Source organism: Gopherus flavomarginatus, chromosome 2 (genome assembly GCF_025201925.1).
Source record: "Gopherus flavomarginatus isolate rGopFla2 chromosome 2, rGopFla2.mat.asm, whole genome shotgun sequence".
NCBI classification, from domain to species: Eukaryota; Metazoa; Chordata; order Testudines; family Testudinidae; genus Gopherus; species Gopherus flavomarginatus.
This window is the reverse complement of record NC_066618.1, coordinates 151,967,089-151,987,682: the sequence shown is the minus strand read 5'-3', so window position 1 is coordinate 151,987,682 and position 20,594 is coordinate 151,967,089. Positions and strand designations below refer to the sequence as shown.

The 20,594-nt window shown below is 49.0% G+C and overlaps 1 protein-coding gene across 1 annotated transcript in view; it reads left to right on the top strand.

Moving 5' to 3' along the window:
• Positions 1 to 20,594, top strand: part of FER1L5 (fer-1 like family member 5) — a 93,395-nt gene that overhangs the window by 19,770 nt on the left and 53,031 nt on the right. The window contains 10 exon segments of the mRNA XM_050937385.1: positions 4,136 to 4,186; positions 7,823 to 7,853; positions 10,717 to 10,832; positions 11,851 to 11,971; positions 12,614 to 12,717; positions 15,512 to 15,580; positions 16,982 to 17,025; positions 18,235 to 18,317; positions 18,398 to 18,510; positions 19,272 to 19,385. Coding sequence (XP_050793342.1) covers positions 4,136 to 4,186; positions 7,823 to 7,853; positions 10,717 to 10,832; positions 11,851 to 11,971; positions 12,614 to 12,717; positions 15,512 to 15,580; positions 16,982 to 17,025; positions 18,235 to 18,317; positions 18,398 to 18,510; positions 19,272 to 19,385 — 846 coding nt within the window.

Here is a 20,594-nt window from a genome sequence, read left to right as displayed (position 1 = left end):
TTTAAGAAAGAATAAAGATTCCACCAGAAACAAGAGAGTGGTGGAAAGAAATGGTCACAATATAAACCAAAATCATAAACCGCGCACTAGGACCTACGTTTATTAACAGTTCCCTTTCCTAGCTAATAAACTTTCCCCAAAAGTTCAGTTGGTGATTGGAACCAGGATCCAAACCTTCCTGAAAACTCCCTAGCCCCCCAAGATGTCTCCTCGGTGAATGGATACAGAGGACCTCTCTCCACTAGATGTTATACTGAAACAGTCTTTTGAGTCTATTCACAGACAGGGCGATCCTCCGTCTGTTGTAATGTCTCTTTCACCTCCAAGTGGTTTCAACTGTTTGCAGTTGTTTGTGCTGGTTTTCCATTGATAGTCTTGAGATGGAACAAGGCTGGATGCCTTGCATACCTCACGGCTAACCTGGGAGGGGTGACAACTCCCTCCTGCCAGAATGGGCCATCACCGAAACAATTAATCCCCTAATAACTAACTTTTACTCCAAGTCCATAAAGCCTACCGACAGTATAGTTACATTATTTCTGAAAAGTATCAGAGAGGTAGCCATGTTAGACTGGAGCTGTAAAAAGCGATGAAGAGTCCTATGGCACCTTATAGACTAACAGAGGTATTGAAGCATAAACTTTCATGAGTGAATACCCACTTGGTTGGATGCATGTGACAGAACAGAACAGACTGAGCCATAGACAGAGCAAGGGGGAGAGAAGCCTAAGGAGAGGAAGCATGCTAGTTACAGGATAGGATCAGAAATAGGATTAATGAGGGAGTATGTTTGCTATAATAAAGTTGGGTGTGTGTTTGTTACTATGTATAAAGTTTAGAGTTTATTCAGATTGGTGTCAGTGTCCTGACACCATGTGCAGAACATAATCTCCTAAGCAGTTCCAACAGTCTGAAATACATTATTCCTGAAATAGTCCTGTACGTACATTTCATAATGATTATGAGTCTTGACAAGTTGTGAGTTTTCTGTAGATGCATTACATGTTACTCCTTATGGATAAATACCCTGTAAGTCATGTTTGATGTAGTGAGTTTGTCAGGCCTGAGATGAGAGTTGTTTACAAAGAACAGTGGGCTGTCTGCCAATGGGCCTCTGTCACAAGGGGGCCCCAGGATTTGGCCCCAAAGTAAATACATCATTGGGTCAAAGTGGAGAAGGCGAGGAGCTTTCCTGTGTAATTAGAGTTCTTTCTGATGGTGTGAGCACAAAAGTAGATCCTGTCAAACTAATTTCATGTCTTTTTTTTTTATGAGATTACAAGTTTTGTTGATAAAGGTAATAAGATTGATGTAATATACTTAGACAGTAATAAGGCATTTGACTTTTTATTGCACAATATTTTGATTAAGCAATTAGAATGATACAAAATCAACATGACACATTATGTAGATTAAAAACTGTCTACTGATAGGTCTCAAAATGTAATTGTAAAAAGGGAATCATCATCAAGTGGGTGTATTGCTAGTGGGATTTTTGGCCCTGTGCTATTTAACATTTTCATCAATGACCTCGAAGAAAACAAAATCATCACTGGTAAAGTTTGCAGGTGATGCAAAAATTGGGTGATAGGTAAGTAATGAAGAGGACAGGTCAGTTATACAGAGCTATCTGGGTCACTTGGTTAGCTGTGTGCAAGCTAACAATGTGTTTAATATGGCTAAATATAAATGTATACATCTGGGAACGAAATGTAGGCCATGTTTACAGGATGAGAGACTCTATTCTTGAAAGCAGTGACACTTGGGGTTTGTGGTGGATAATCAGCTGAATGTGAGCTCCCAGCGTCATGCTGTAGCCCCAAGGGCTAATGCAATCCTTGTGTGCATAAACAGGAGAGTATGGAGGTGTTTTACCTCCATTAATTGTTACCCCAGGAACAGAGTGATCCCCGAGTAGCTCTCCTGTTGCTTACTTCTGGGTTCCCTAGATGTTAACCTATTAATCTGTTCTAGCAAGGTGAAAGGAGGGGCCCACTCTAGTAGAATTGCCAGGGTTGACCAAGGATCTCCCTATGCCCTTCAGGAAATTCCCCAGGATAGACTTGATCTGTTTACCCTTGGGAAGACGCAGATACAGCCTTCCATTCAAAGGATTAACACACAGGTAGTATATTTCCAAAACAAAAATATTTGTATTATTACTGACAATAGGTTCAGCAATAATGGAATTGTTAAATGTAAATCCCTATGAAGCACTGAATATAAATTGCATCGATTAAACAAGTTATCCGCACATGCTACAGCACAGGTATGCAAGTTAAAGTACCCTGTCAAGTCATACCATTGAAATGGCTTAGGTGATTATGTTCTGCACATGTCGTGACACCAATCTGAATAAACTCTAAACTTTATACATAGTAACAAACACCCATCCCAGACACTCAACTTTGTTATAGAAAACATACTCCCTCATTAATCCTATTTCTGTCTTGTATCTTATCCTGTAACTAGCATGCGTCCTCTCGTTAGGCTTCTCTCCCCCTGTGCTGTCCACAGCTCGGTCTGTTCTGTCACTGGTGCTGCAGCTTCTGCTGCTTCTTTCAGGTCGTCTTCTCTGCTGTTCTTTGCTCTTTTAGGTTTCTTTCTTCTGATCTGATCTTCTCCTGGTTCCCCATCTTGACTGACTTTTGCCTGCTGCCTTCCTGCCTTTTATTCAGTTTTACCAGCCGCTAAACCCTTTCAGATTGGCTTGTTTCCCAATCCCGATATGAGCATACTCTATCTTCCAATCACCTTTAAAGCCTCTCTGATTGGTCCGTACTTGTAGTCCAAACACAACTGCTAAATCTGGCTGCCAGGCAAAGCTGTTACATAACAAGTCTTAGTGTTAAGATCTGTTTACTATTATGGTCTGGTGACCCTCACCTAGTTTTGGACTCACCCCTCCCTGCATAGGGGGAGTGACCTTTACCCCAGGCTACACTTGTCTGCCAACATACTCGCTATAGGCTAAATTGAAACTGATACCTCACTCTCTTTGACTATGTGCCAAAGTTTTACCAAGCTATTAAACTGTAAACAATTACCTTATCCTTTTCACAATGTATCCAATTGTTAATTTATGCATCTTAATGTTAAGCTCTACTGTTGCCACCATATTCCTTTCCAATTTCATTCATTTTATTTTTGCTCTTCCCCTGTTTTCAGTTAATGGTGGCAAAGCAATGTTTTCAGTGCTGTGCTCAGGAAAATAGAGCAGCTCAAAATCTCTCTTATCAGTGAGATCAATACTAGAATACTGTGTCCACTTTTGTGCCTGCATTTTAAGATAGATGTTGATAAATTGGAGAAGGTTCAGAGGAGAGCCACGAGAATATTTAAGAAGTAGAAAACATGCCTTATAGTGAGAGAATCCAGGACCTCAATCTATTTTGCTTATCAAAAAGGTAGGTTAAGGGGCGTGTGACGTATCCAGTGACTTGATCACAGTCTATAAGTTCCTGCATGAGGAAATGAAATTTGAGAATAGAGAGCTCTTCAGTCTAGCAGCCAAAGGTATAACAAAATCCAGTAGATGAAAGTTGAAGCCAGGCAAATACAGGGGCAAATTTTTAACCCTGAGTGCAATTAACCATTGGAACAACTTATCAGAGGTCATGGTGGATTCTCCATCACTGACCATTTTTAAATCGAGATTGGATATTTTAGAAATATATCTGCTGTAGTTCAACCGCAGCTATTGGACTCAAAGAAGGAATTAATGCAGGGAAGTCCGGAGGCCTGTGTTATGCAGGACAAGATGATCACAATGGTTCCTTCTGGCCTTTAGATTTATGAATCTATGAACTTTATATTCACAGAGCTTAGTTGCCATTTAGGGCTTTCCAGACTTGAAGTCCAATTCTTCTCTGCTTTGCACCTTATGCAGTCATTTCTCCTATGCAAGGTGCATGGAGAATTCTGATTGTGTAGCATTTTACGCCGGTGTAAGTGATGAGACAGGGTGCCAGGCATTGAAGAATCAGGCCTACAGACCCTTCATGTCAGCACCGCGGAGCTGGGAATTGTGGGTAGTAGAGCCATCATGCTGTCCCTCAGGTGGGCGGCGGCGAAGACGGAGGCTTCACCTCCTAGCACAGGAACAGTGAACCAAAGTTTTGCATTTGTTTGCTAGGTGCTGAACTCAAGGGCTGTGCGAGCAGATTCCATCATTGGAGTATTCAAGGTGAGTGACAGCGGATGTAATCATCTTGGCAGAGCCAGGTGACGGGACCACCCCAGCAGATATTTCCCTGGTGATGTTGCATGCATGGATGTGGCAACCTGCATAGAGGCAATGCTCACTCCCAAGTAGAGCTGGTTGAGAATTTGCTGGGAGGGAGGGAGGGAGAGAGAAAGAGAGACCAACCCATCTCAGAATAGCCAATAGCCAGGTGATTAGGGTCCTCACCTAGGGCATGGGAGACCCACCTTCATGTCCTTCCTCTGAATCAGGCAGAGCAGGGACCTGAGCTCTTTTCTCCTCCATTGCAGCTGAGTGCCATAGCCAGTGAGCTGTTCTAGTGGTGTGCACTCATGCTCTCTGTCTTTTTGTGAAAGGTTTCAAAGAGCTCTGCTTGTCCCAGTGCAAAACAAAACAAAGGCCAAAACTTTGAAAAGGTGTGAAACGGGATTCTTGTTTTCTGGCCAGCCCTGCTCCCAAGAGGCTCTTTAGGAATCATCTGTTGTCTCCGAGTAGCGATCTCCACAACTGGTTACAGTTCTCCAGTGGGTCTATAATTTATCCTTACTCCAGTCATACATTACAATTCTACCTATGAACGCTCTCCCCCTTACCTTGCTCCTGCCTCTGGCACATTGTGGTAACGTGGGGATGAAATTGTCTGTCTTGCCCACTGTAACATATGTTCCTAGATTTTTGTCCCTGTCTCTTTCCTAATCAGTCAACACTTTTCTAGGCAGCCAGGAATTATCTCAGCTACTGCTGACTGAAGCTGATCAGGCACTTTTTGACAAAATCTTGGTTTTCTGAAACTGGACATTTTCACAGAAACACATCTATTTTGACTAAAATTTTGCCAGAAAGGTTTCTCAGATCCAGGATGGGATTTCTGATCAAAACCAGAGCAAGAGACTGCCAGAATAGCTACTTGTCTAGAGCACGCCTGGGGTGTAGGAGTCTATGGGCTTGTCTCCACTTACCAGGGGATCGACACATGGGGATCGATCCACCAGGGGTCAATTTAGTGGGTCTAGAGAAGACCCACTAATTCAACTGCCGATTGCTCTCCCATCAACTCCAGTACTCCACTAGGACGAGAAGAGTAAAGTAAGTAAATGGGAGAGTTTCTCTCGTCGACCTAGCGCGGTGTAGACACCGCAATAAGTCAGCCTAAGGTACGTCAACTCCAGCTACATTATTCATGTAGCTGGAGTTGCATAACTTAGGTCAGCTTAGCCCCATAGTTGAGACCTGCCCTAAGGTTCAAGTCCCTAGCCTGAATGAAGGGAATGCCTTAGAAGGCCAGCTACTCGCCATTCTGGGATGGGCTGGTCAATCCCTCTCCCCAGTTCACAAGGTATTAGTTTTGTTCTGCATCAGAATGGAAGCAAATGTTGAAACATCAAGATTTTTCATTAAATTTTGTTTTGGGGCCATTCCAACTCCCCCACCCCATTTCCCAGTACCACACATGTACCCTAGTACCTCTCTTCAAGTTAGACCCCCCCTCCCCCAATCCGGGATGCCACCTGATGCTGGGGTCCCATTTAGCCCTCCGGCTCTGCCAGCTTGGGTTTCCCTTGCACTGAGTTGCTGTGCCAGGCTCTCAAACCCCTTTCCAGCACACACTCAGGCAAGACCATACCCAGCTGCAAACATGACTGCAGTCAGATCTTTATGAAAGGATTCACCCTGCACTCATGTGCACACCCCCTGTGAAGAGGTAAACCCCAGATAATATTGTCTTGCTCTGCAGAGAAATCTATACAATGTAAGTTTGTAAATTCGTCCCCTCCCTCAACGTGGAGGAAGCGATGCACAACTTCTTGCCTCCATCCCCAGTTAGAAATTGCACAAACTGGATTTAATAAGAAACCAAGTTGATTAACTATAAAAGGTAGATTGTAAGTGATTATAATGGATAGCAAACAGAACAAAGCAGATTACTAAGCAAATAAAACAAAACCTGCAAACTAAGCTTGATTCGCTAAAGAAACATGTTACAAAACATCATTTCTCCCCCTAAATGTTGACGTAGGCAGGATGCAGAGTTTCTGTAGCTCAGAGTTCCAGTTATTTCTCTTCACAGACTAGTCTCCTCTGTCTCAGTCTGGACTCAGCCCTTGCCTTTCCCACAGCTCAGTTCCTTTGTCTCTTCAGATACTTTCAGCAGTCTTTCTTCTTGGACAGGCAATGGAGGAGAGTCCCAAGGGCCTTGCCTCTCAGCCTTAAATAGAATTGACATAAGGCGGGAAGCCTTTGTTTCCAGTGGAAGAGTACCAGCAGTGTCTAAGGGGGTATTTTTCATCAGGTGACATTATCACCAGGCGTTGTAGTGTCACTGCAGTATCCCAGGAAGCTCCTCAGGGAGGTGGGAGATTAGTATCTTCAGCATTCTATTGTCCTTTCTAAATGGCTCATTCAGGAAGATTGCCTGCTGTCTAGTGGGCGTTTCCCCAAGTACAGACACCCTCAGACTCTCACAATCAGTCTGTTCCGGAAAGCCTTGCGTAAGTCGAATTTTGCATGAGTTGGAAACGTATACCCGTACGTTATGCAAAAATTTCCGCAACTCGAAAATCCTATTTCTGGCTTATGGAACTTTTTCCGTAAGTGCAAATTTGCATAAGTTGGGTCTTGCGTAACCCCAGGGAGCATCTGTGTACACACAGTTGTAATTGTTACATAATCAATATTCCTAACTTCAGATACAGAAATGATGCAGGCACACAAATTGGATAATCACAGTCAGAAAGAACCTTTCCAATGATCTCACATGAGCCATCTTGCATAAAGTATATCTTAGTTATGCCATATTCATCTCATAAGCATAGTTCTATAAAGACTATGGAGCATCGCGTCACAATAGGAATGAGTAGAGCGGGAGCAACAGCAGCTAGCTGAGCTCTGTTTGGCCTTTGATTTAGCTTCTCTTAGGCTTGGGCTCTGTACACGCTATTGCTTACGTTGGTATAAGTGATGTCACTCGGTGGTATGAATGAGTCACCCCATGAGTGACATACGTTACGCCAACCTCAGCGCCAGTGGGGACATAGCTACTGTCACGCACGGGGCTGGAGCTCTTTCCTCTGGGTTAGAGCATCCGCACTACCAGTGCTACAGCATGCAGCTGCATTGGTACAGCCGTGCCACTGTATGCTCTGCAGCGTCGCCATAGCCTGAATCTACACACTCCTGAACGACGCACTTACACTGACCTAACCCCCGGCATGGACAGTGCTAGGCCAGTGGGAGGGCTTCTCCTGTTGCCATAGCTGCCGCCTACATTCTCCCGTCAGTGTAGTCATACCTTCATGAAGTGCTGCAGCAGCGAAGCTGCCACTGAAACGCTGCAGCACTGTAAGTCGAGACAAGCCCCTAGCGTCAGCATGGCCTTGTGCTGTGCTTTTAAATACAGAACAAGGAGTCAAGCGGACCAGGGTCTATTCCAGCCTCTGCCATTTTGCCGCACTGTGCCTCACTTTCCCCACCTGTACGGGGATCCTAGTTACCTGATGGGGGGCTGCGTAGTTTAAAGCACTGGAGGATCCTAAGAGGGAGAGTGTTAGAGGAATGCCAGGTGGTGGTGGTGTTCTCCTAGGGCAGATCCCCTAACATGCTCCATTTCCCTCTCCACAGCTTGAGGTTGGCCGTGTGTACGACTCTCCCGGTAGGTGAAGGCTGTTCGTGGAGCCGTTAGACAATTAGATGGGCTGTGCTGTTCCAAGTGCCTGGGTACCAAAGAAGATACAAACCAGGATTTCAAACCAATCCTAGTTGCCCTGCGTTTATTCTCACCCTTGGGACTCCAAGTACACAAACCAGCCAGAGACCTCTGCACTGATGCAATCACCCATGCTCTTTATTTCCAGTGTACTTTCCCACCACCTTCTAGCTACAAACAGCCTCAGGGACTGCTAGCTGCTGCAGCCAGGAGAGGAGAGTTCCCACTCCCTTTCCTTCTTTCCCCCATGGCTTCTTTCTTGCCAGCCTTTATGTAGCCCCTGGCTAACGAGGCCGGCAGCTGTTCCCCGTTTGCCAATCAGGCCTGGACTTAGCCAGCCAGCTCCAATACCCCTTTCTTGATTGGAGCTGGTGTGACAGAGCCCTGGCTCAGATTTCCTTAGCCAGCACCCTGTCACCAGGACCGGCTCCAGGGGTTTTACCGCCCCAAGGAGCCAAAAAAAAAAAAAGCTGCTATAGCGATCTGCAGCAATTCAGCGGGAGGTCCTTCGCTCCGAGCTGGAGTGAGGGACCCTCCGCCGAATTGCCACCGAATACCTGTAAGTGCCACCCCCGCTCCGGAGTTGCCACCCCAAGCACCTGCTTGATAAGCTGGTGCCTGGAGCTGGCCCTGCCTGTCACAGGAACAAAGATCTGATAATGGGCTCTTCCATCTAGCAGAGGAAGGTCTAACGTGACCCAATGGCTGGGAGTTGAAGCTAGACAAGTTGACTGGAAATAAGGTGCAGTTTTTTAATGGAGAGAGTAATTAACAGTTACAATTTACCAAGGGTTGTGGTGGATTCTCCATGACTGACTATTTTTAAACCAAGATGGGATGTTTTTCTAAAAGATCTGCTGCAGGAATTATTGTGGGGCAGGTTTCTGGCCTGTACTCTCCAGGGGCTCAGACAAGACCATAGAATCGTAGAAGATTAGGGTTGGAAGGGACCTCAGGAGGTATCTAGTCCAACCCCCTGCTCAAAGCAGGACCAACACCAACTAAATCATCCCAGCCAGAGTTTTGCCAAGCCTGACCTTAAAAACCTCTAAGGAAGGAGATTCCACCATTTCCCTAGGTAACCCATTCCAGTGCTTCACCACTCTCCTAATGAAATAGTTTTTCCTAATATCCAACCTAGACCTCCTCCACTGCAATTTGAGACCATTGCTCCTTGTTCTGTCATCTGCCACCACTGAGAATAGCTGAGCTCCATCCTCTTTGGAACCCCCTGTGATGGGTTTGGGCCCTTTGGGGGGTCACCTGATGTGCTGAGGTGCCACTGAGTCAGCCTGTTCTGCCAACCTGGGTGCCCTTTACCTGGCCTTGCTTGGCTAGGCTCACAACCCTCTTCCAGCCAAGCTCATAGGCAGGGCCACACCCAGCTGCAGAGAGACAGAGACCCGCTCTGCGAAGATTCAGGCTTAGGGGCTTCCCCAACACTCTGGTGCCCACTTCCTTTAACGGGGACAAACCCAAAGGTTTTATGAAATTCGTCCCCTCCCTCAATGTGGAGGGAGATATGTGCAATGTCTTTCCCCCTACCCCCAGTTAGAAATTACATAAACTGGGTTATATTATAAACACGAAATAAGTGTATTAACTACAAAGATGAATTTTAAATGAATATAAGAGATAACAGACAGAACAAAGCAGATTACTGAGCAAATAAAACAAAGCATGCAAGCTAAGCTCAATAGACTTCAGAAACAGGTTACACAATGTAAATTCTCACCTTAGGCAGGTTGCAAAGTTTCTGTGGCTCAGAGTTCCAGTTATATTCCTTTTCAGACTGGACCCTGTCTCAGTCTGGGCTCCCCTTCAAGTGGTGTTTGCAGTCTTTCTTCTTGGGGAGACAGACCATGGAAAGGAGGAGTCCCTTTGTCTTCCTCCCCACCCTTCCCTTTCCTTCCCGTGGAACGTTATGAGAAGTCCCAGGTAATGTTTAGTATCAGGTGACAGACCACCTGACTCTTTAGTATCACAGCGTCCATGAGTCAGTGGCAGTATGGAGGGTCTGCAGGAAGGCCAAACCTTTTCACAGACCATTGTCCTCGCTGATGGGACTTCCACCCTGTCTGGCTTTTACATTTTGTACCTGAAGTGTTGGCAATGGGTGTCACCCAAAGGAGCATAGATGAACTACAGATACATAGTCACCGTTACTAACTTCAGATACGGAAATGATACAGGCACACAAATTGGATAATCGCATTACAGTAAATGATAACCTTTCCAATGCATACAGCTAAATTCCAGTGATATCCTACATGACCCATCTTGCATAAAGTACATCTCAGTTATGACATGTTCATATCATAAGCATATTTTCATAAAAAATATGGAGTGAAAGGTCATACCCCTCTTCAGGTAGTTGACGGGTGCTATCAAATACTCCCTCACTCTTCTCTTCTGCAGACTAAATAACCCCAGTTCCCTCAGCTTCTCCTCATAAGTCATGTGCCCCAGCCCCCTGATCATTTTCGTTGCCCTCCACTGGACTCTCTCCAATTTGTCCACAGCCTGTAGCGGGGGGCCCAGAAGTGGACGCAATACTCCAGATGTGGCCTCACCAGTGCTGAATAGAGGGGAATAATCACTTCCCTCGATCTACTGGCAGTGCTCCTACTTATACAGCCCAAAATGCTGTTAGCCTTCTTGGCAACAAGGGCACACTGCTGACTTATATCCAGCTTCTCTGGATCACGATGGTCCCTTGTGGCCCTGGAAGCTGTGACTGTATAAAAGCTGAGTGCGAGGAATACAAAGAGTTTCACAGATTGCAGACCCTGCTGTCCTTCTCTCCCAGGTCATGCTCTCAACTGGAAATGGCTCAGTCTTTACCACCCGACTCATCTGAATGCTGGCTTGAGAGGCTACTTGAAAGTCAGCCTTTGTGTGCTTGGAGCCGGGGACCAGGCACCGGTAAACACTGCCTGTGAAAGGGACATGATATTTTGTGATCCCGCCGAATATCATAGGTAGGGGTAGGCTGTGCCCAAACAGCCTAGTGTGGCCCTGCCCACACTCCGCCCCCAGGCCAGGCCCCCTCCTGCGGTTCCCAGAGCACTTTGCCTTGGTTGGCCCAGGCTGGCTGGCCTGCTTCCCACAGGGAGTCAGAGTGGCTGGTGCTGGGGTGGTGCCACTCGGAGCACGGGGGCCGGGAGTGCTGCTGCCTGGCACACCAGGGCTGGGCCCTTGCCCCCTGGCCGCCCAGCACTGAGGCCAGGGGCCACAGTGGAGGTGCTGTGAGCTCCTGAGGGGGAGATGGAGAGGGGCAAGGCCTTGGGCACAAGGGGAGGGGCCGGGGGCTAGCCTCCCCCAGCAACCGGGTCCCCCAGTGGCTGCTCATGCTTCAGTCCCTTGTTGGAACTCAGTGAACCCACCTACCAGCAAGACTCAGCAGTGATTAGCCTGAATCTTGGTGCAGAGTTTGAACATGAGTCGAGGCTGATTCAGCAGAAGAGCCCTGCGTTGTCAGAAGTGCTGAGCTCCCACTGCACATCGAGGCAGCTGTGGGTGCTCAGTGTCTCTGCAGATCAGGCCCTGGCACAACTCATTGTTAGCATCTGCACTCACACTTCCATACCTGGCTTCATGCTCTTTCCATGCACAGGCCATGCTCTCTGGCCCCTGCAGGCCACCATTCATACAGAGCCCTAAGATGACTCTTGGTTGCAGCATAAGGGCCCAATCTTTCTCCCACTGGAGTGCCTGGTAGAGCCCTCCTTGTTCCAGAGGCATCAGGATCTGACCGTAATAACGCACAGGCTGCAGAGTAACCTGCTTGCCACATGCCTTTGGCTCTCTCCAGAGCAGTGAAACACCTGGTCTCACACACACCATATACCATTCTCTGGTTCTTACCATTGCTCTGCTGGTGGGACTGTCTTGCGGTTGTTCTGTGCCTGCCTACATTCTCAGCATTCTTCTCTCCTCTCAGGAGCTGGACAAGCCTGCAGAGAGCGAGGACGTAGAGTCCAACCTTCTCAAGCCAGCAGCGATGCCCGTATGCATGGCCACCTTTCAGCTCCGCATATACAGAGCTGAGGATATGCCCCAAAGTATGTGTCGTATAGCGCAGAGGATACCTCTCCATGGCCTGGTAATCAGAGGTGGGGGATGGGAGCCAGGACTCCAGGGACTGTTCCTCAGTCGTTTCAGCTCCTTGGGTGGGGACCGGACCTTCTGATGTTTGTGCAGCACCTAGCACACTTATGGCTGCTACCAGAACACAGGAAGCACAAGGGTTTGACAGTCCCTGTTGCTCACCCTTCTGCAGTGACAGTTCCTAGAGGAGCTGGAGGCAAATCATAGAATATCAGGGTTGGAAGGGACTTCAGGAGGTATCTAGTCCAAACCCCTGCTCAAAGCAGGACCAATCCCCAGACAGATTTTTACCCCAGTTCCTTAAAAGGCACCCTGAGGCCCCCTCATGGATTGAGCTCAGAACCCTGGGTTTAGCAGGTCAATGCTCAAACCACTGAGCTATCCCTCCCAATACATTAGGATCTTTGCCCACTATTGTAAGGTGGCCTGCCACTTCGTCTGCCTGCTTCCAATGTCACCAGCTTCCTCTGCCCTTTCAGACCCTCATTACCCTCAGCCGAGGGGAGGTTTTGGGTCTCACACTGAAGCACAGACGGTCAGCAAACTGTGCCAGCCAAGAGCTATCTGACACGAACGCTTCTCTCTTCCCCCTCCAGTGGAGGACTCCTGCCTGCACTACTTTAGGTCCATGTTCCAGATGCATGTCGACAAAAGGATCTGCGTTGACCCTTCTGTGGAAGTTAGTTTTGCAGGGAAAACGGTAGGTAACATGCAGCTCCGGTCAGAAAAGTGACCTCTTGGGAGACGGGTGTGTTTACAGCACCAGGCAACGTCAGTCACCTCACCAACAGCCAGCCTTGTACTCAAACACTAACACATGAGTGTAGTAATAGATGTGTGGCCCCTAGAAATGCCATGACAACAGAGGCAATAGAATTCAGATCCCACCTTGAGCTAAAGGAGAATCCCCATTAGCTGTTGGGAGTACAGTATACAGTCTGTTACACACAGCTGAGCAGTACTGATTGCATCCAGTAGCTGGCAGACACACGCTAGCCTGTTCGTTATAGATGACATTGTGCCATCTAGCAGACGTCAATACACACAGAGAGTAAACCTAGCAGTAGGAGTTTCTACACAACACCACGGACTGAATCCCTATCCCATTAGTATAGTAACACATGAGTGCTCTAGTCCAGAGTCACCCAGTTCACTCCTGTTACCACGGCCGGGCTGGTAGTTATTATCCTGCGGCAGTTTCCATAGCGAACTTGCTCTATTTGAGTCCAAACAAGATTTGTTTGCAGGAGCATACCAAGCAACTTCCATCCCTGAGGGCTGAGAGTCAAACTGGGCCCTGTTGTATTAATTTGGATGGAATACATAGGCCAAAGGTGTGAATAGAAGCCGGTCACTGTCCAACATTAAGCAGTGTTAAACAAGGTCCAAGGTTTGGTACACTGAGACCTCAGCCTGGCAAACACACGATTATAAATTCTTTTAACTTTTTATTAAAGATACAGAAGAGAAGGAAACACAATTAAAGCATCTGAAATATAAAGTGTTAAGTAAGGCTTTAATTTTAACAACAATCCTTGTTTCCTTTCTCTTTAACTGAAGAAAGTTTTTAGAAGGAAAATCCATCTTGTCTGACAGTCTCTTAAAGAGTCAAGATGAGGGAGGTGATATATTTCATTGGCCCAACTTCTGTTGGTGAAAGAGACAAGCTTTCAAGCTACATAGAGCTCTTCTGTACTGAAGAGAAGCTCTGTCAAAGCTCAAAAGCTTGTCTCACCAACGGAAGTTGGGCCAATGAAAGATACGACCTCACCCACCTAGTTTCTCTAATATCCTGTGACCAACACAGTTATAACATCACTGCAAACAGTCTCTTAGATGGTTTTAAAGATGGTAATAACTGTTTGGGGGAGGGGTAAAAGAGAAGAAAGTAGCTGAGATGAGTTGGAGGAGTTGCTGCTGCTGTTGGTTAAAGTCTGAAATTGTCTCTGGGCTATACTACAGACCTGTATCAGTATCACAGTGTCACTCAGGGGTGTGAAAAATCCACACCTCTGAGCAATGGAGTTACACCGACCTCGCCCCTTGCGTAGACAGCACTACCCCTCTCGGGAACAAGAGTAACTACACCCTTGGGAAAAGCTCTCCTATCCGCATAGTAGCTTCTTCATTAAACCGCTACAGGGTGCAGCTGTAGTGCTATACTTGAAGACAAGCCTAGAGTTAGTTGAGATAGGCTGGAGTTGTCACTGTTGTTGAAGTCAGTTTTCGAAGGAAAAGCACCATTGTTTGACAATCTCTCTGATGGTAATAAGTGTCCTTTTGGGGGAAAAGAGAAGAAGCTAGTTGAGATGGGTTGGAGCTGTCCTTGCTGCTGCTGCTGTTAAAGTCTGATCCTGTTTCTTAAGACGCACCAAGAAAAACGCACGCAAAAGGGGGGAGACAAGAACAGGGAAGGTAAAAAATGCAGCTTCTGTCTCTGGTGTGACTCTCACTTGCAACCTCCCTGCTGGAGAAAGACAGGCACAGGCACTCTGAGGCAAACTCTTATCAACTTTGGGCTGGTTAGGCCATTGCTTTTAGCTGCCTCTTTCTGGTCACAGATTTATAGTAGTGCTAAAAATATCCGGGCTTGGCTGGCTAAGCCAGACTCTTGTTAAGCAGAAGGCAAAAGGAGAAAGAGGGGGAAGGAAAAGGACACACAAAGGGAGAGAGAGAGACAGTCTCACATCCCAGGTGGTATTTGAGATTCTCCTGAAGCCAGCAGGGGTGGCAATGTCATCTTGGTCCCTCTTTCTGGATAAGTCTGATCAGCACACTTCTCAGGATCAGGATGATCACAGGCGCTAGCTTCTAATTTTCCCCGGGTGTGCTCAAACCCCCCTCAGCCCCAGGCCCCATCCCCACTCCACCCTTCCCCCAAGGCCCGACCCCACCTCTTCCTGCCCTTGCTCCACCCCCACCCTGCCTCTTTCTACCCCCTCCCCCAAGCACACCCCATCCCTGCTCCTCCCCCTCCGTCCCACTGGGAGGGAGGGGGAGGAGTTGATCAGCAGGGGTCACCAGTGGATGGGAAGGGTTTGGGGGGAGGGAAGGGAGCTTGGTTGCAGGTGGGTGATAAGCACCTGCTAATTTTTCTCCATGGGTGCTCCAGAGTCGGTGCCTAGGAGGATGATGAAGGCCCTGCTCCCAAATATCACAAAAGCGACTGAGGGATTCTGACACTGGAAAATGCCAGACAGGGCCCCTCACATAAGGATGCCCCATTCCTATGATTTCTCTAAGCCTCCCCAAGTCTATGTCAGTCCTGATGATCCCACGATGGGAAGGCAACTGGTGTTGGTGCTGACAGTGCACGGGACAATACCAAACCTCATCTAAGGTTCTGCAGTGCTGCCTAGAGAGCAAACTCTTGTTTGCTGGGGGAAAATATGGGAAACTAAGGTGGGTGAAGGAAGTGATTGACCTGTAGAGGGTGTAGCTGGAAGGAGAGGTGTTGATCTCTGGTTTCTAATAGTGTCATTTAATGTTCTCAGTGCTGCACCAGAGTAATGCCAAGAAATGCCAACCCGGAGTGGAACCAGGTGCTGTTCTTTCCTGCCCAGGTGAGATGGATGACTCGGTAGGAAGGGGATGTTGCCAGAGCCCCGACAATCTGCACTGAACATCTGCCCTGCATCCATTCTTTCCCCCAGGTGTTACCCAAATTCTCATTTCCTGAAAGAGGATCAAGGAAATTCTTGCCATAGACCCCTAATAGAGTCTCTCCCTGGGAGGGCCGGCATTTGCAGCACAGAGTCCCAGGAGTATTGACGGGGGGCAGGAGAAGTGACACACGGAGCTTGTGGAAGGTCATGTCCTTTCCCTATTATGAGGGCTGGGTTTCTCCCCTGCACATGTTCCTGACACTGGGAACTGTCATGGAGTCCCCAGGCGATGCTCTGGAATTACTCCCTACGAAGCCAGGCAGGACTCTGGGGAAGCTTTCTCTCCCTTGGAGCAGACTGTCTCAAGGGCAAGAAGCTCACACGGCTTCACCTCCTGGGTCTGATCCCGGAGCGTTCAGCATCCTCTGCCCCTCCATGCGCTTCCCACAGCAAGTCTGCCCAGGCGGGGCTCCTGGGGAAGCCAGAGGGTCCTGCACCCCCACTTCGCAGTCAGACATAACTCTCAGCCAGCGTAAAACAGAAGATTTATTAGATGACAGGAACACGGTCCAAATCAGAGCTTGTAGGTACAGAAGACAGGACCCCTCAGTCAGGTCCACCTTGGGTGGTGGGGAGCGCAGACACAGGTCTGGGCCTTCCCCATCTCCGCAACCAGATCCAAACTCACTCACTTCCAGCTTTCTGGCCCCTGCCCTGCCTGCTGATCCTCCTCTGGCCTTTGTCTCTATTCCCGGGCCAACAGCCACCTGGTCACATCCCCCTCCTGGGTCTCAGGTTGCAAAGGGGCGGCCATAGCGTCCATGCAAGGAGCTGGAGCAGCCCCCCCCAAAGGTCACCCATGCTTATTCCCACAACCTAGGCACTGGTGCGACGCACAGGGAAACGGAGGCGCACCCAGCGTTCAAGCAAAACAGCAAGACTCACATACAACGTAACAAGGGAAAATCCCCTCTTCCTCACAGGAACATAGGGAGTGGAGCCAGCCCTGCAGCAGTGGAAGAGGCTGGAAACCCTGTCTGTAGGGAGGGGAAGGAAGGAAGGGGGAGTTCCCCACAACGGTTGCCTCCCTCTGCTCCCCCTAGACAGTGCTTCAGCTTCTCCGTCCGCTGACCATCCCCAGCTCCCACAGCTGAAGAGCCAGATGGGGCATCCAATGGCTTTGTCACCAGTCCACACAGCAGCATCTTTCCTACTATGCCAACAGAGGCAGGGCAGCCCTGCCATATAAACCGTGGGAAGGAAGAGCCTTGCTGTGTCATTTGGGTCGAAGTGTAAATGGCTCACTGGGGCTGGACCCAGGGACGTATGCCCTTCTAACCTGCCACTCTCCCATTGCAGTTACCGTCCGTGTGTGATAAGATCAAGCTAACGGTTCTGAATGGGTAAGCAGCACTTTGGATAGTCCCTGCCTGGAGCAGGCGATCGTGGCATTACCCCCAGAGGCAGGGGAGTAGCTGAGGAGAGCAGGACGGGGTGAGGCTGGTCAGTGGGATGAAGGAAAATCCGGCAGAGACACTGTGGTGGGTGGAAGGGAAGGGGCCCGCGAGGGGTTCATAAATAGACATGTTGCTCTGGGTTATGTTAGAGAAGGCAGGTCAGGGAAGGGAGAGGTTCTGGATGGTCCTTAGTTCTGGGGGATTTCATTCTGTGACTTACCCCAAAGGAAGCTCTGTCTCCTGCCCTGATGATCCTTACAGTAGACAGTTCCTTTGGGCCGCAGTGGTGCATCCCAGAGCTTTGGCCAAGTTTTAAATACCCTGGTCCCAGGCTGTGAAGCCCCTTGTCATGGAGTCCCCGGGCGATGCTCTGGAACTGCTCCCCGCAAAGCTAGTCAGGACTTTGAGGAGCCTCCTCTCCCTCGGAGCAGACTGTCTTCAGAGCAAGATGCTCACACGGCTTCACCTTCCTGGGTCTGATCATGAAGCATTCAGCATCCTCTGCCCCTCCGTGCACTTCCCACAGCAAGTCCACCTAGGTGGGGTCCTGGGGAAGCCAGAGGGTCCTGCACACACCCTCACTTCGCAGTCAGACGTGACTCTTAGCCAGCCAGTAAAACAGAGGTTTATTAGATGACAGAAACACAGTCTAAAACAGAGCCTGTAGGTACAGAGAATGGGACCTCTCAGCCGGATCCATTCTGGGACCCAGCAAGCCAGACACCCCCATCTGTCCTCACTTCCCATCCCCAGCCAGCTCCAAACTGAAACCCCCTCCAGCCCCTCCTTTCTGGCCTTTGTCTCTTTTCCAGACCAGGAGGTCACCTGATCTTGTTGTTCACATTTAGCTATTCCCTTGCAGGGGGGAAGGGCCCTGGCCATTTGTTGCCAGGAGACAGAGCGTCAGCCAATTATGCACACTGGAGACTTAAGAAATGCATAGGGGAAACTGAGGCACCCACACAGTATTCAGAGGAAACATTAAGAACAGTCCCACTTTGTCACACCCCTTGACTGGGTTGGCAGAAGCCAGTGTCCATAGACCCCAGGGCTTGGTAGGAGCACGCAGCACTTGGTGGGCCTTTTTCTCAGCAGCACCCCCAGCCTGCTCCAATGACACAGAAAGGCCCTTTGCTGTCTGCTCTGCATTTCCAGGGACCAAGCAGGAAAGAGAGACGTCCTTGGGACCACGTACATCAACCTGTCCCAGGTGTCCTCCATGGGGGCTGAGATAGAAGGTAAGGGGCTCTGACTGCTCACCGAGAGCTGGCTTCATTCTGGGCCCTTTCGTCCTCTCAGATTCCTCTCTTGGTTCCAGGGGATTTCTCTGGGTTCCTGCCATGCTTTGGACCCAGCTTCCTGACCCTCTATGGGAGCCCCAGGGAATTCACCAGCCTCCACGACCCATATGAGAAACTCAACTCTGGGAGCGTAAGTGTCTCCCTTCCGTTCTTGGCCCAGATCCGAGGGAAAGCATGTCCTAGGGGCGGGGTCCTCATGACTCCCAAGACCTGGGGTTGCCATGAGTCCATGCCACTAGGCTCGTAGTGTGGCATCTGGCCACAGCATTGGGTTGACTCTGGCCTTCACTGACAGGAGCACCCCACAGTACCCCAAGCTGCTCCAGAGATGAGTGAATTGTACAGGGGGATGAGGGAGGGTGACCAGTAGGTGATAGCCCATCTCCCCAAACCCACAGTGTCTGTCCTCCGCCTTCCCCTCTGAGCCCAACTCACGGAGACATGGTCGCTTCTGGGGTAGCAGGCCACTTCTAGCGCTAAGCAGTGCTCCCAGCCTGCATCATCAGCATGAGTGACCTCTGGCTGTTGCTGAAGGGGAAGTTAGGAAGGGAGGAGAAGGGTCTGGAGGAGCAAGGGCAGACCTGGGGTGGGGTGAGCCGGGCAGTCTGCAACAGGGAGAAATCTGGTAGAAACCTTTCTCCTCCTGCACAGCCCATAAGTTGCCTCTTACTGCCCTGAGTTGTCCCATGAGCTGCAGAGCCTGCATGGAGCCTGTAAACTTTGTGGCGAGAGGCTCAGACAGTTGTTTGGGTTGCTTGCGCTTGATGTCAGGCCTGGAAAAAGAGTTGGGAAAGTTTCCCCATGCTCTTCTCTCTCTTCTCTTACCCCTCTTCCATGGTCTCCCATTTCCTTGCTCTTCTATCCTCTTCTCTGGACCTATTTGTCTTCCAGGAGGAAGGGGTGGCCTATCGAGGTCGGATTCTAGTGGAATTAAACACCAGCATGGATAGGACCCCCCTGCAGGAAATAGAGGAGATCCCTGCAGAGGCTGTTGCCAGGGTGGAGGTAACTAGCCATGATTGAGGGTGTGACCCCAACACCGCAGCCCAGCTATGGCCTAACAACGAACAGGGATGGGGAGCAGGGGAACAGAGTTTCTCAGGAAGCAGTTCCAGCAGAAGGAAGCAGCACATCATTTATGAATTGTAATGCTGTGTGAGCATTCCAGCCAGCCCTTTATGAGCTGTGATTGCCTTGGGAGCTCCCAGTGGTTCTTCCAGGAGCCCACGACTTTCTCTTCCAGTTGCAGGGCTTGGCAGTTAGACAGAAACACACGTTCACTTGGCCCCTGAGCCCATCTGAGATAGGAATCATAATAAACTCCCCATGCAGTTCTTACTGTCACGGCTCAGAGCAGAATTGCACTTGACAACAAAACACATCCTGGAACTGTGAGAAAGGCAGGGCCCCAGAATGTGTCCTCTTGGTGCTGGGAGAATATCGGAAAGAGGTTGGACACATTTCATCCAGTTACACTGTTCATGCCGCAACCATCCCTGGTCCCTCCCCACCAGCGCGCCCCAGAGAAGCTATATAGCCTCTGCTACCAGAGACATCTAAGACAGAACCTTTAACCTCATTCAGAGGAAATTTAGATGGGAAATGACAAAATGAAGCGCTGTAATAGTTAATGCTATCACTTTTTGGAAGGGAGATAAAACCTCTCAAGCTTTCAGAGTTTAGCTACTAACTTTCCAGGGTGAGAATGAGACCATCACGGGGGCAGATTATCCCACATCTGCTATTGTGAGGTTTTTGCACCTTCTGCTGAAGCAGTTGGTGGTGGCTCTTGCGGGACATGGGGCTAGATGAGGCCTGATCCTGTCTGGCAGTCCCAGTGTACCTAGGAAAGTACAGAAGGGCAAAGCTTCCCTCCAAAGGTCAGATCACTGGTGATGAGTCTGGTTCTTTCCCCACCAGGATCAGAGGCCGTGTGTGTTCCTGGTGGATACGTGGCTTAGAGAACAGGAACCCCAGGGTGTCATTTGACTCTTTCCCTTGTAATCAGTCACGGACTTTTCTTTCCCTCCAGGGCTCCCCTCTGCCTGGGTTCTTAATTTAATCATATTTCTGGAATTTTGGTGCCTCAGGGTCTGGCAAGATGAGTGTTCAATGGGATCCTGCACATTGGCTGGCCCCTTGGGGAGCGGTCTCCCAACCTCAGGACTGTACATATACAGAAAATCCAGCTCCTCTTTTGGGGTCACCCTGTGT